General features: G+C 46.0%; 1 protein-coding gene across 1 annotated transcript in view; it reads right to left on the bottom strand.

Annotated features, from left to right (window-relative positions):
• The window catches only part of MYO3B (myosin IIIB), a 1,488,954-nt gene that overhangs the window by 1,071,102 nt on the left and 404,010 nt on the right, over positions 1–13,842 (bottom strand). The window contains exon 11 of the mRNA XM_086956107.1: positions 12,577–12,787. Within this exon, the coding sequence (XP_086812233.1) occupies positions 12,577–12,787 (211 nt within the window). The remainder of the gene's footprint in view (positions 1–12,576; positions 12,788–13,842) is intronic.

The raw sequence follows: 13,842 nt of genomic DNA, 5'->3' as shown, positions 1-13,842 counted from the left end.
AACTCACGACCAGCGTTAGTTACTCACACACTCACACATTCGTTCCCCCTATCTCGGTCCTGCGGGCAATCAATGGTACCTCACGATTCCCTTAACAATAGTCGACAATTACTATAGGTGTGCGGTACACCTGAACCACTTAAGCTACTCCTTGAGCCTAAGATTTTCCCGGGCTGCGCGCGCTCACAGCCTGATCTCCTTTCATACAACAGGCATTCCAACTCCGCAAGACATTACAACACAAAGCTCAAACATAAACCCCGCAATCTAACAACATAAACCCTATTCATACTCACACTGCTTGGAACTGCTGCTTCCGCTGCACTGCTACTCTCCGCTGGTCTCCATGAAATGCCGTCCTCTGCTAACAATCCACCAGGCAATCATCGCCTAACTTCTATGGGCCTCGGGAAACTCTTATCCTAATCTAGATCTTCCCTCGCTCTAGAAGGGAACCATCCTACACTGCTACCAACTGGAGAAGCTGGGATTCTTTTCTCGATTGTCTTACCAATTTCCAGAATCCCAGATAAGGCCGACTGAACCTTTTCCCCTGTCATAGAAGCGTGGAGGGAAGATCCTTTGTTACAACTTTAAACAATGTATCCAGCCAAATTCAAATTGTACTCAAGAACCACTGACTACCAAAGAAATCTTTAAAGATTTATTACATCGCCAAAAATAATTGGATGTACAAACATCTCAGTAAAAGATTCAAGAAGTAAACGGGAACTAATACATTCATAATCCTAAACAAGAGTCTCAGACAACTCAGAATGAAAAGCAAAATCAGTTCAAGAATCGTCAGGCAAAGGATGAAACTCCCAACCTGAGTCCGAGATTGCATTACAGAAAGGAAAATAATCTGGTTAGTCTGTCCCAACACAGTCTCTGGAGTGACATCCCTACTTAGCATTTCACCAAGGCAAGAATAAAGGATTCAGCAATGGTGACTTCCTAAGAAGTGCGCCCACTTCTCCTAACAATCCTTAGCTAGAGAACTCACTCTCAGGCCCTCCTTCCTACACCCTACTCTGCCTTAAGTGCACAATCTCCCTACATCTTTACCTTTCCCCAGATCACTCTCTACCTCTACACCTGCTCTCTCCTGAAGCCCACTAAAATCTAATCTGCCCTCCACCCTCGGGCGCTGTCCCTAATACAAACCCCCAAAACAGTTGACACGCCTTTGGGCCCGCCTTAGAAATGCCCAGGCACACCCCTTTGGAAGTTATGGGTCTTTGTATTTTTCCAGGATGGATCCTCTCCACAAAGCGTCCGTTAGAGTGCCCTTGGGTCCCAGGCGCCTTCTCGGCTAAATGTTGCACTCCCAAATTCCTTGGCATCTCCTCTGCGCTCGCTCCTACTATCCTAACTTCCAAACAATAGCTCCTTCTACCTAACGAGGCCCATGACCTTGCACCTGCGAGCTGGAATATGTGAGAAGAACCCTTTGCAACATTCGAAGTTCCAATTCAACATTTGCTGAGAACAGCTTTCCCCAAGAATAAGGATTATTTCTTCAGCTAAAGTTAAGCAAAGGAAAAATACAGTTAGGCCTCTACCAGCTTTAACACACCTCAGGCCTTTTACATTCTAATTGCATTTCTATTATAACATGAGCATACATTTCATCGGTTAAACTTTAATTCTATTTTCAATACAAGCTACCCTTCTTCACATTAAAACCTATGTTAAATCACTCATTAATAAGCATCTTTATTCCTCACTAAGGTACTTCATTGTTAACGCAACATTTCACATGAGCTTACATTTTCTACGTTTAGGCAAACATTTAGCATGATTAAAGAATCATTTTGTCTATGGTTAATAAACACTCCACCACAATTTGCACTGATCCCCGGTGCAAACGTCACATTTCCTAAACTACATTAGTAACATCCTCTAAATATGCGGGTGCTGACTACGGGTGAGTATAATGCACCACTACAACTTTTAGAAGAACATGGTGCTCTCTCAGTTCGATGTCCAAAAATTCCACCTTAGAGGTACTGGAATTCATAATGAAGCTCATTTGCCATGTGATAGTGTTCAGATGTTGGACGAATTTCTTTAGATGATCCTGGGTGCCCGACCATAGCAAAATGCAGTCATCTATATAGCGGCCCCAGAAAATTATTGAGTCTATGAATTCCGCCCCTTTGGGTCCCCAGATGAGATCTGCTTCAAGGGTGCCCATAAAGAGATTAGCAAATGAGGGCGAAAACTTCGATCCCATGGCCCCTCCCCTTGTCTGTCTATACCAATCCTTGTCAAAAATGAAATAGTTGCTATTTAAAATTATCTCCATCATGGAGACCAGCATTGTTGTATGTTGCCACATGGAGGCAGGCCTGTTGTGTAGTACTCGTTTCACTGCATTCATTCCTATTTCTGGATTGATGCTCGTATACAGAGCCACCACGTCCAGGGTTGCCAGAATAGTACCGGGCTGCCACTGTAGATCAGAGAGTGTGCAGAGAATATGTTTCGTGTCGTGTATGTAGGAGGGAAGGTTACGCACAAGTGGGCCAAGAAAGAGGTCGACATATTCTGCAATCTTCTCAGTGGGTCCACCCATGCCCGACACAATAGGTCTCCCCGGAGGAAAGGGCAGGTTTTTGTGCACTTTGGGTAGTGTGTACAACCATGGGTATTGTCACTGAGCTGGTTAAGTATCTCATCTTGGTAGTTATTTCTGTCCATTATCACTATGTTTCCCCCTTCATCCGCTTCTCGTATGATTAGGTCATGGACGTTAGTTAGTGAAGTGAGTGCAATGCGCTCACCCTGTGTAAGGTTATCCTTGTACTTTAAAGTCCTTCTACTGTGTTGTGGATCAAGTTTGTCAATGTCCTCTAACACCCGTTTGTAAAAATTGTCTATTGCATTGCCCCCAGGTAGGGTGGGGATCCATTTGGACGTGGATCTTGGGCCGCTGGCAATGCTATAGTCCGAATTTATCTTAAGTTCTTCTAACAGTATATCCATGTGATAGGGCATGTGTTCCTGATCAGCAATAGACAGGAGAAGTTGGGTTGTTTGTATGTCGTTGATCGTAAGCAATCACAGACAGTCTTGTCGAGAGACATACCATAAGATACTGTGTTTCAATTTATTTTGTTATGTATTCCACCGGTGTCCCTTGTATCTTTCCCAGCCCAGAGGAGTCGCGGGAGGATAATCCCACATGCGACGAAACATGTGTCTGCTGGATTGCTGTAAAGAACATAAAAACACTATACTTCTCACGAACCATATGTAGAATTGCTTGTTTATCCACAGGCTTTGTTTCAAATGTACAAGTGTCTACACGGACACATCCTGTTATATATAATTGTTGTGTGCAAGGGTACATGGGATCCGGGATGGCAGGAAAAATTAATGGCGAGAGCAGACCCTGGCATGATAGTGACAGTCTGTCCAGTGTCCACCAGTACCAACCTGAGAGGAGTCAGCGACCCAACTCTGGGTTGGTGTCAAGCACTAAAGATAAACAAGCATTGGAAATGCAATAGGTCTCGCACCATTAGAGTTAGTGCTTTTAGAATTGTTTATGGGTTTGTCTTGTAAATGTTTAGCATTTTTGTTTCCTGTAGCCAATGCTAAAGTATTACAAATAAAAAAAGCCATAAACATTTCTAAAAGCTCTAACTGAAATGGTCTGAGAACTATTGCACTGTGTGAGGGTGAGGGTGAGTGAGGGTGAGGGTGAGTGAGGGTGAGGGTGGGTGAGTGAGTGAGGGTGAGTGAGGGTGAGTGAGGGTGAGTGAGGGTGGGTGAGGGTGGGTGAGGGGTTGAGGGTGAGGGGTTGAGGGTGAGTGAGAGTGAGGGTGAGTGAGGGAGAGTGAGGGTGAGTGAGGGTGAGTGAGAGTGAGGGTGAGTGAGGGTGAGTGAGGTTGAGGGTGAGGTGTTGAGGGTGAGTGAGGGTGAGGGTGAGTGAGGGTGAGTGAGGTGTTGAGGGTGAGTGAGGGTGAGGGTGAGGGGTTTTGGGTGAGTGTTCAAACCTATTACATTTTCCACAGAGGAGTGAGAGATGTTTGCTATTATGCTGATCTGAGGCTTGCAGATAAATCTGTCCAAACTATTTGTTCACATCATCTTTACTATGATGAAGTTGAGTTGGTTATATTGGCATTTAACGTTACTGTAAAGTGGTCCAGGATTGCCTGCACAGGATGCCATAACCAGATTGTTTCTTATGAGTCCTAGAAAGTGGCAGGGCTTCTGTAACCATACACAATTAGGTGTATTACTCAAAAAGACTCTGTTTACGGGGGTATGGTTTTGACTCCTATCAACTAAGTTATCATAGAATGGTCAGACCAGGCCTTGGATCTGACTCCCAGGTCCAATGTTTCTAGTTATCAGATTAATTCAATCTCCAGTGTCTTTCTCAGTCGGGTTGAAGAGTAGGTGGGTGAACCCTATGGACCAGACTTTAACTCCTATTGAAGCTTGTTTGTTATATAGTATGTCCATCTAGATATTCAGGTTCTGCATCATTAAAATGTTTTGCATAAGGATCAGGTGAATTAAACTAGCACTGTGAATTCCCTCAGGAAGACGGTTCCGTGTTCAGACTTTGTTTATGCAGTATGAGACATTCAGGCTGCTTAACCATTGCTATAAAGGAATAAGAGGCTGTTTCATTTTTAAAGAATTTACTTCATTGTAAAATAAACAGTGTATGTTTTATATGGTTTATAGATCTACGGTCTAAATAAACTTTACTTTTTGACTTGACTTGACTTGAATTCATCATAGAAATTAACATTTCAAAGAGCACAAATACAAAAAAAACGTTAAAATTATAAATCTTCCCAGCGCGGTAACAAGAACTACCAAACAACTCAAAGCAAAAGAAAAAAAACCTGTAACCCTTGTCGCATCAGCAGCTTGGGCACGTGGTGTACATTCATTCAAGCTCTTTTTTTCGACAGACATTGGTAAATGCACTCCCGTAGCGATTTAAAAATAAAAAGCCATTTGGCGGCTGACTTTGACAGGTTTCGGGGCGTTTAGTGTAAGTGTGAAGTCTAACTGTTTAGAACTCACGGCAATGCGTCATTCCACAATCTGCATGTTCAAGTGAACGTTTTGTTTACCCGCTCAGTCCTAATACCTCCTTCGTTTGTTCTTTTAAGTTAACATCTCACATTGGCAAGCTTTTATTAATACCCAGCTGTAGCATTATATCAGCATAAACACGCAGGACTCCACGAAGCTGCTAGCCTTTATAAGGGAACCAATAACGTATTCTGACAGGCTACAAACACTTTGTAGTCTGGGCAGATAACAGTGCGGTACTCACACCTCGTGTCTTGGAAAAAAAAGACAGCTCGGTGCTGGTATGTGCTATTTTATTCGCATTACAGTAAGTGCTTTGCCAGCAGTAGGGTTCTGACTTTGCTAACAGGGTAGCGTTGTCACAAAGGGAACGTTCACAATGAAAGTGTGACAGGCGCAAACAAAGCTGCGTGCCGAACTCAGCAGCTGTCACTTTCATCCGCCTGTCCTTTTTTGTTATTTCCTGCGCGGAGTGAAAATTGCGCGCCAGAAAGCCGAGCCTCAACTCACCCACACATCTTTGCTGCATTGGCTGCAATTAACTGCAGACTTGGACTGTCGCGAGGCTAGAATTAAAGAATGAATATCACGGCGTTAGCAATTTCTTTTCCTCCCGCTGAGCCTTAAGTGCAAGCTGAGACTGTCTCTATTATAACATATATAAATAAAGGGGAAAACAGCAGAGCTCTTCCTTGGCGATAGCAGCAGGCTTGATGAAAAAATGCGAACGAGACGGAGGGAAGAGAGGGGAGGGGGGAGGAGAAATGCGACACGGCGGGAAGGGGAGGCGGCGGAGCGGGTTAAATTAAACAAAGAAGACGGACGGAGGAGAGGGGAGGGGGGATGAGAAATGCGACACGGCGGGAAGGGGAGGGGGCGGAGCGGGTAAAACAAGACGGACGTGCACGCGCTTTTAAGCTCAATGCGCATGCGCATTGAGCTTAAAAGTCACGGGCACTGCAAGGAATCGCCACGATTCCTTGCAGTGGATAAAGAATGGATAAGTCCCAATACTCTCGCTTGCTCGATGCGCATGCGCATCGACAGGCGAGACCTAAAAAAACAGTGATCATGCCCATTGATCTGCAAGAATGCCCACAGTAGCCAGAAGGACACTACACGGGTGGGGTAGACTCAGTGGAAAACCAGCAACAATGAAGGGCCAGGCACCACCATCCGCATTCACTTAAAGACTGTCTACTGATTCTCCCAGGATGGAACTACAGCCACGTGACATGGTACCACCTCCGAGGCAGTCAGCGCCCGAGGTCAGAGCAGTTCTGAGTTGCAGGCTTCTAAAATAAAACACTGGGACAATTGCCAATTACAGAACAGTCCTCACATCGACAGTAAAAGCTCGATGTTTCGATTAATACTATTCAGATAACATACAGAAAAGCTCTTTCTGAGCGGGAAGGTTTTTTTAAGCGTAACCCTTTTAAAAGTATTACTAGGCAGAAGTTTAAAGAAGCAACAAACGGGGAGGAAATGCAGGGGGGAGTGAGGTGGTGGGAGGGACGGGCAAGCCACAATGTGGAAGTTGTCGCAGGAATGGAATAATTTACGAGCAAGTCTGCAAGTGTTGCACAAGATTACCGATTCTCTGCCCCCGTGTGTGCTGCCGCCACCGCCGACCGGATGCATTCTATCCTTCATTGCTCCAGATTGTATCTCCCCTGCCTTTGCCTCTTCCTATCCTCGAAGGAAACCCTGCATCACGAATAAACTTTACATTTGAAACCTTTCCGAAGGGGAAAAGGCTTTCCATGTGGTCGTGTACCTGCTGTCTGCCGGCCGGCTGTGTGTGTGCACACTAGTATTAACAAGCATTTGCAATGCAATAGGTCTCGCATTTACGCAAGTTTGAGCCATTGCCATTGTAAATGACAATGCCTTTTATTTATGTTTTGTGTTCTAAAACATAAACAAAAGGCATTGTAATTTACAATACTAATACCTAAACTTTTGCAAATGCAAGACTTATTGCATCGCAATAAAGGACCTTCTAGACCACTTGTTAGATTGTAAATATCAGAGGAAGAGACCAACCTGCAACATCTTCAGAGTAGTGATAAATAGTGCAGTGAATGCGATGTGTAAGTGTTGTAAATTACACAGACAGAAAGTGTGAATTGGGAGTTACATATGATCTAGAGGTGGTGGTACTTGTGGTACTGGTAGTACTAGTGGTGGTGGTGGTACTGGTACTATTGGTGGTAGTGGTACTGGTAGTGGTAGTACTGGTGGTGGTGGTGCTGGTAGTGGTAGTACTGGTGGTGATGGTAGTTCTCATGGTGGTAGTATTGGTGGTGGTCGTACTGGTAGTGTTAGTACTGGTGGTGGTGGTACTGGTGGTGGTGGTAGTACTGGCAGTAGTAGTATTGGTGGTGGTGGTACTGGTAGTAGTTGTACTGGTGGTGGTGGTACTGGAAGTGGTATTATTGGTGGTGGTGGTACTGGTAGCAGTAGTATTGGTGGTGGTACTGATGGTGGTAGTACTGGTGGTGGTGGTGGTAGTACTGGTAGTGGTAGTATTGGTGGTGGTGGTACTGGTAGTGGTGGTATTGGTATTGGTAGTGGTAGTACTGGTGATGGTAGTGTTGGTGGTTTTGGTAGTGGTAGTATTGGTGGTGGTGGCACTGGTGGTGGTAGTACTGGTGTTGTGGTTGTACTTGTAGTCGTACTGGTGGTTTTAGTGGTGGTACTGGTGGTGGTGTTACTGGTGGTGGTGGTAGTACTGATGGTGGTAATGGTGGTGGTAGTGTTGGTGGCACTGGTAGTACTGGTACTGGTAGTACTGGTGGTGGTACTGGTTTTGGTACTGGTAGTACTGGTATTGGTGGTACTGGTGGTGGTCCTGGTACTAGTGGTACTAGTGGTGCTACTGGACCTGGTGGTAGTGGTGGTGGTGGTACTGGTAGTGGTAGTTTTGGTGGTGGTGGTACTGGTAGTGGTAGTACTGGTGGTGGTAGTAGTTGTGGTGGTGGTAGTACTGTTAGTGGTAGTATTGGTGGTGTTGGTACTGGTAGTATTGGTGGTGGAGGTACTGATAGTGGTAGTACTGGTGTTGGTGGTACTGGTAGTGGTAGTATTGGTGGTACTAGAAGCGGTAGTATTGGTGGTGGTGGTAGTACTGGTGGTGGTGGTACTGGTGGTGGTAGTAATGTTGGTGGTAGTACTGGTGGTGGTGGTAGGACTGGTAGTGGGAGTATTTGTGGTGGTGGTACTGGTAGTGGTAGTACTGGTGGTGGTGGTACTGGTGGTGATAGTACTGGTGGTGGTGGTGGTGGTGGGAGTACTGCTAGTGGTATTATTGGTGGTGGTGGTACTGGTGGTGGTAGTACTGGTCGTGGTGGTGGTACTGGTGGTGGTAGTACTGGTGGTGGTGGTTCTAGTGGTTTTAGTGGTGGTACTGGTGATGTTGTTACTGGTGGTACTGGAGGTGGTGGTAGTACTGATGGTGGTATTGGTGGTGGTAGTGTTGGTGGCACTGGTGGTGGTACTGGTGGTGGTACTGGTAGTACTGATGCTGGTAGTACTGGTACTGGTAGTGATGGTGGTACTGGTGGTGGTAGTACTGGTACTGGTGGTAGTGGTACTGGTAGTGGTAGTAGTGGTGGTACTGGTGGTGGTAGTACTGATGGTGGTGGTGGTAGTACTAGTAGTGGTAGTATTGGTGGTGGTGGTACTGGTAGTTTTGGTGGTGGTGACACTGGTAGTGGTAGTACTGGTGGTGGTGGTACTGGTAGTGGCAGTACTGGTGGTGATGGTAGTACTCATGGTGGTAGTATTGGTGGTGGATGGTACTGGTAGTGGTAGTATTGGTGGTGGTGGTACTGGTAGTATTGGTGGTGGTGGTACTGGTGGTGGTAGTACTGGTTGGGTTGGTACTGGTTGTGGTAGTACTGGTGGTGGTAGTATTGGTGGTAGTACTGGTGCTGCTGCTACTGGTAGTGGTAGTACTGGTGGTGGGAGTACTGGTGGTTGTAGTACTGGTGGTGGTAGTACTTGTAGTTGTACTGGTGGTGTTACTGGTGGTGATGGTAGTACTGGTGGTGGTATTGGTGGTGGCACTGGTAGTACTGGTACTGTTAGTGGTGATAGTGGTACAGTGGTATTGGTGGTACTGGTACTTGTGGTAATGTGGTGGTATTAGTAGAAGTACTGGTGGTGGTGGTTGTACTGGTGGTGGTAGTAGTGGTGATGGTGGTACTGGTGGTGGTGGTACTGCTGGTGGTGGTGGTACTGGTGGTGGCAGTACTGGTGGTGGCAGTAATGGTGGTGGTGGTGGTACTGGTGGTGGTATTGGTGGTGGTACTGGTAGTACTGGTAATGGTGGTGGTGATAGGGGTACGAGTGGTATTGGTGGTACTGGTACTGGTGGTGATATTAGTGGAAGTACTGGGGGTGGTGGGTGTGGTACAGGTGGTGGTGGTGGTGGTGTTAGTGGTAGTGGTGGTGATGTCAGTGGAAGTACTGGTGGTGGTGGCTGTGGTACTGGTGGTGGTGGTGGTGTTAGTGGTAGAGGTGGTGGTGTTAGTGGTGGTGGTGGTACAAGGTAGGAGCTTGGGGCATATATACAGGGTGAGGAGCTTCAGGCAGCTACGGCTAGTTTATACAATAAGGATCAGTTTGAGGAAAAGATACACAGGGCGAGCTGGAACTGGAGGCATGTGCACAGGGTGAGGAAGCGCTTGAGGGTTATGCCGAGAGGTGAGGAGCTCGAGCACAGCCAGGTTATACATATAGAGGATTCAGAAGGATTCGGAATATATACACAGGGTGAGGAGCCCGAGGCATATAGACCGGTGGGTTAGAAGCTTGAGGTATGTACAGAACGGGTGAGGCGATTGAGGCACTGACGGATAGGGTGAGGTGCCTCAGGTATACTGAAAAAGAGAAGCGAGCACGAGGCATGTTTACAGATGCGTGAGGAGTTCTAAGCATATACACCAGGTGAAGAACGTGACACACTTTTAGAGACTCTGGAGTGTTAAAACGTAAACAGGATGAGGACCTGCGGCACACAGATAGGCAGTGCGGGGACCCAGAGGCGTAGACAGTTTATATCACCTTCAAGTGCTATAAATAAACTGTTCACATGGACTAAAAAAACTAGCGCATAGAAGCGACTAAGCTTACAGGGAAAACAATATATAAATAATCGTGCTACATCTTAAGTCCCACGAACACAGGGGGCGGCAGGAGTCTGAGCAAACGGCTGTGAAATTCCTAACACTTAAAAACTAGAAAAAGCATTGACGCTGCGTCTGCAGTATATTTTTAGCGGGATCACAAACCTGAATGTCCCCGCGTTTACCACTCACCGCATCATTACCGGCAGCGAACAGCAGCAGGCCGCAGCTCCCCAGCGGCAGCAGCGGGAGGCCCCGTAAAGTCCGGTCAAATGGCCAGTCACCGCATCATCACCGGCAGCTAACAGCAGCAGGCCGCAGCAGCAGCGGGAGGCCCGGCTCCATGGCCGCATCAGGCTCCGTCCCTCCCGCCCGGCGTCGAAGTCCCGCCCGGCGTCGACGTCACTTCCGTTGCCAGGCAACGGCCCCACCGGCACCAATCCCAGCGCGGCTCCTCGTCTGACCTCAGAGGAGCTGCGCTTGGGATTTGTAAGACTACTGAAGTTCTCGGGCTGCGGCGGTGTTTACGGGAAGGCAAGTTTAAATTTCCATACAATGACGCTGTGGGAGGCGGCGGTGATATGAGACAGCGCACCTTCTTGCACAGTGCCTTCCCACGCGTAAAGAGAGAGGAGCCCGGCGAGTGAGGTTGAGGGTGGGGGTGTACGCGCGTGTGTATGTTGGAGTGTGTTTGTGCGTGTGTGCGTGTGTGTCTGTTTAAGGGGGGTGCGTGTGTGTATGCAGCGTGTGTCTGTTTAAGGGGGGGTGCGTGTGTGTGTATGCAGTGTGTGTATGTGCGCATGCGTGAGTGTGGATTTGTTTGAGAATGGGAAAATGAGGCACGGCGACGTGCGCGCTCACGAGGTAGAATCTCCGGCAGGAGACGCTCGCTCGTCACAGTCTGCTGTCCACATTCCCCTGAAAGCGACGACATAAGTTGTCGAGCCATAGACAGCAAAGCTTCGCTTTGCTTTCGTCTAGGCTCGACCTAAAAAACGGAACCCATATACGGAACTGTTCCTTCACCTACCAGGGAATTATCAGCTTTGTCGCATTGACGTCTGCAGCAGCTCAAGTCTCATTATCTACCCTTGGGTGTTTTATTCAAGTTTTCTACAGGTCTTAAAGACTGTGATACCTTGGCACACTGGTGTTAGCAGAGAAAATTAACCTATAAACAAGAAGATTGTTCTACTTGAAGTTAACTTAGCACATTAGAAACAGATTAATCGTCTCCTTTGTGGTTCCATCTCCTCCACTTCACCTTGCCCTGATGAAGGTGTAGCCCCGGACGGGGCCACACACCGAAACGCTCGTTGGCGTCTGTTCCTACCCTGGAACTTACAGAACCAACCAGGACACCCTACCATCGGTCCCCATTCCATCAAAGACCATCCTTGCATTGTGTTGTGTGATGTATGAATGTTTATGTATGTGTGTAGGTGGTATGCAAGTGTGGAGTAAGAACCACTGTTAATTTTGCCTTGTTGTTCTTTTCTATTTTTGTACATATTTATTCATTGGATTGTTTCAACCTATTTATGAGAAAAATGAACTTTAAAATAAAAATAAATTTTGATAAACTTGAGTAAATGTATCTTTGAAATGTTCCTTGTGGGTTCAGGGCACGTTGCTTAATATAGTGGACCTCTTTGAGGCCTCTTACTAGACCATATAGGGCAGGTTTCCCTCCCTTGTTTGCACAAGATTACCACCTTGGTTGTTGGAGTAAACATAATTGTGCTAATATAATAATAGTTTATAAGTGTGTTGTTGCTTGAGACGCTTAAAAGAAGTTCCATCAAAGGGGATGAACACAGTACTTTGCCGATTGGATAACTGTTAAGAGAGACAGACATGGAAGAACAGGAGATGGAATGCCTACAACCAATAGAAACGAGGAAATGTAAAGTGACAAGGACCAATAAGAAGTGAAGGCGGCTGTAAATCCCTGTTAAGATATATTTAATACAATAGATTTCACAAGCACAGCCCAAGCGTCGTGGAGGCGAAACCTTAAAAAAGTGATGGAAAATTTCAATTCATCCATTCTCATTTTAACACAATGTACACTGTCTCTCATTGTCTTCTGCTTTTCTTTTACCTTTATTGACCCTTTTTCAAGCCCAAACTGTTTCTGACGTATAAATATTCTTATTTAGCAGTTAAATGATCGAACAGAGACCTTGATTATAGTTTAGATTGCAATATACGTGATTGTTCAAGCCCATACATTACCACAAATTATGTAATTTTGATAAAATATGAGTGACTCTCTACCAATATAAACAGTTGCACCAACTCTGCAGTGTGGAAAACTTCATGAAATAAATGCAGCTCTATTTGACAGCATTCATTGTGTGAAACTTACCATATATTTTTATCAGGCTGAAGAAGTGTGTTTATGCGATTTACAATCCAGCTGAAAAGTCGGCCATAAAGTGCCTTTGACATTGCATCTCGGACGTCTGCTGCTTTGTCCACAGTGTTTGTTCGTATGATAGTCTCTCCTCGTGTTACCACGCAGTGAGAAGTGAGAGCTTCCTGGAGTTCTTCTGCACCAATGCTGAGCTGAGTTGCAGCTAAAAAACACAGATCAACAGAACTCAGGACAAGTACTCAAAATGGCAAATAAGTACTTCCTCAATGTGGTAATCACATACATGGGAGTTGAGAGAGAAGGTATGGGAGGCCCCCCTTCAGTCTGTCTTGGGCACTCACCATACAAAGGTTATACAATGAAAGCCTCCATGCCTATTGGTGACATTAACCAACACATAGGACAGGATTCTTTAAAATAGAATACTGATAAGGCTCGGATGCTGTCTGTGTGTTTACCAATTAGAATGCACAAATATGAAAGACTGGAACAATGGTCTAACAAAAATTCATCACGATAGTCTTTGCCAAAAGTGGCACATCACAAAGATAGCTGCTAGACTTCCCTTCACACCTTAATAGGGCTTTGAGACGGGTAGGGGCATAAATTGAATTCATTTATTTTTGTGATTTTATATAGCGCAGACATGACCCAGAGGCATTACAGTGCTTTATTAGCAGGAAAATATCAATATGTACAGTAAAAGTGAACACCGGGTTAGCCTCTCCTGGGAGTGTTTTTCACATATTCAAAGCAAAATATAGCAATGAAAAGCAGGTAGAGCTGTACTCCATGACAATTATCAGTATTATGTGCAGGTTGAGGTTGGTATCTTTGGGTGCAATTGGAGGCGTATGAGGAGGTAGGAGAAGTCAGCAGCGGCTCATCCATAGGGGTAAGTGAGCGTTGAGCCGCCACCCAGGAGCTGCCACACAATGTCTAATTAATGCACTGTTTTGTTTCTTAATCCTCCTGTCAACTGGAACACATATGAGATCTTATGTGAGCTGTGTTGCAATATCACAGTCACAGTTGTGTAGGGGAGGAGGCGTAGTCCTCCTCTTGTAATGACTATCGAGAAAATAGCTGCTGTGAATTAAAGTGTGCATGTTGGGCTGGCCAAGAGCTGTGGCGAGCCCTATCTGACATGTGCACTTTAAAGGCCTCTGATCCCCATCGCAGCAGAGAGCCTGGGCGACTAAGATAGCAGGTACCTTTGATGGAGCAGATTTCATCTGCAGTCAGGCATTGTTTTAT

This window comes from Lissotriton vulgaris, chromosome 2_1 (genome assembly GCF_964263255.1).
Source record: "Lissotriton vulgaris chromosome 2_1, aLisVul1.2, whole genome shotgun sequence".
In the NCBI taxonomy this organism is placed as follows: Eukaryota; Metazoa; Chordata; class Amphibia; order Caudata; family Salamandridae; genus Lissotriton; species Lissotriton vulgaris.
The sequence above is the reverse complement of the archived record's forward strand: the minus strand, read 5'-3'. Positions and strand labels throughout refer to the sequence as shown.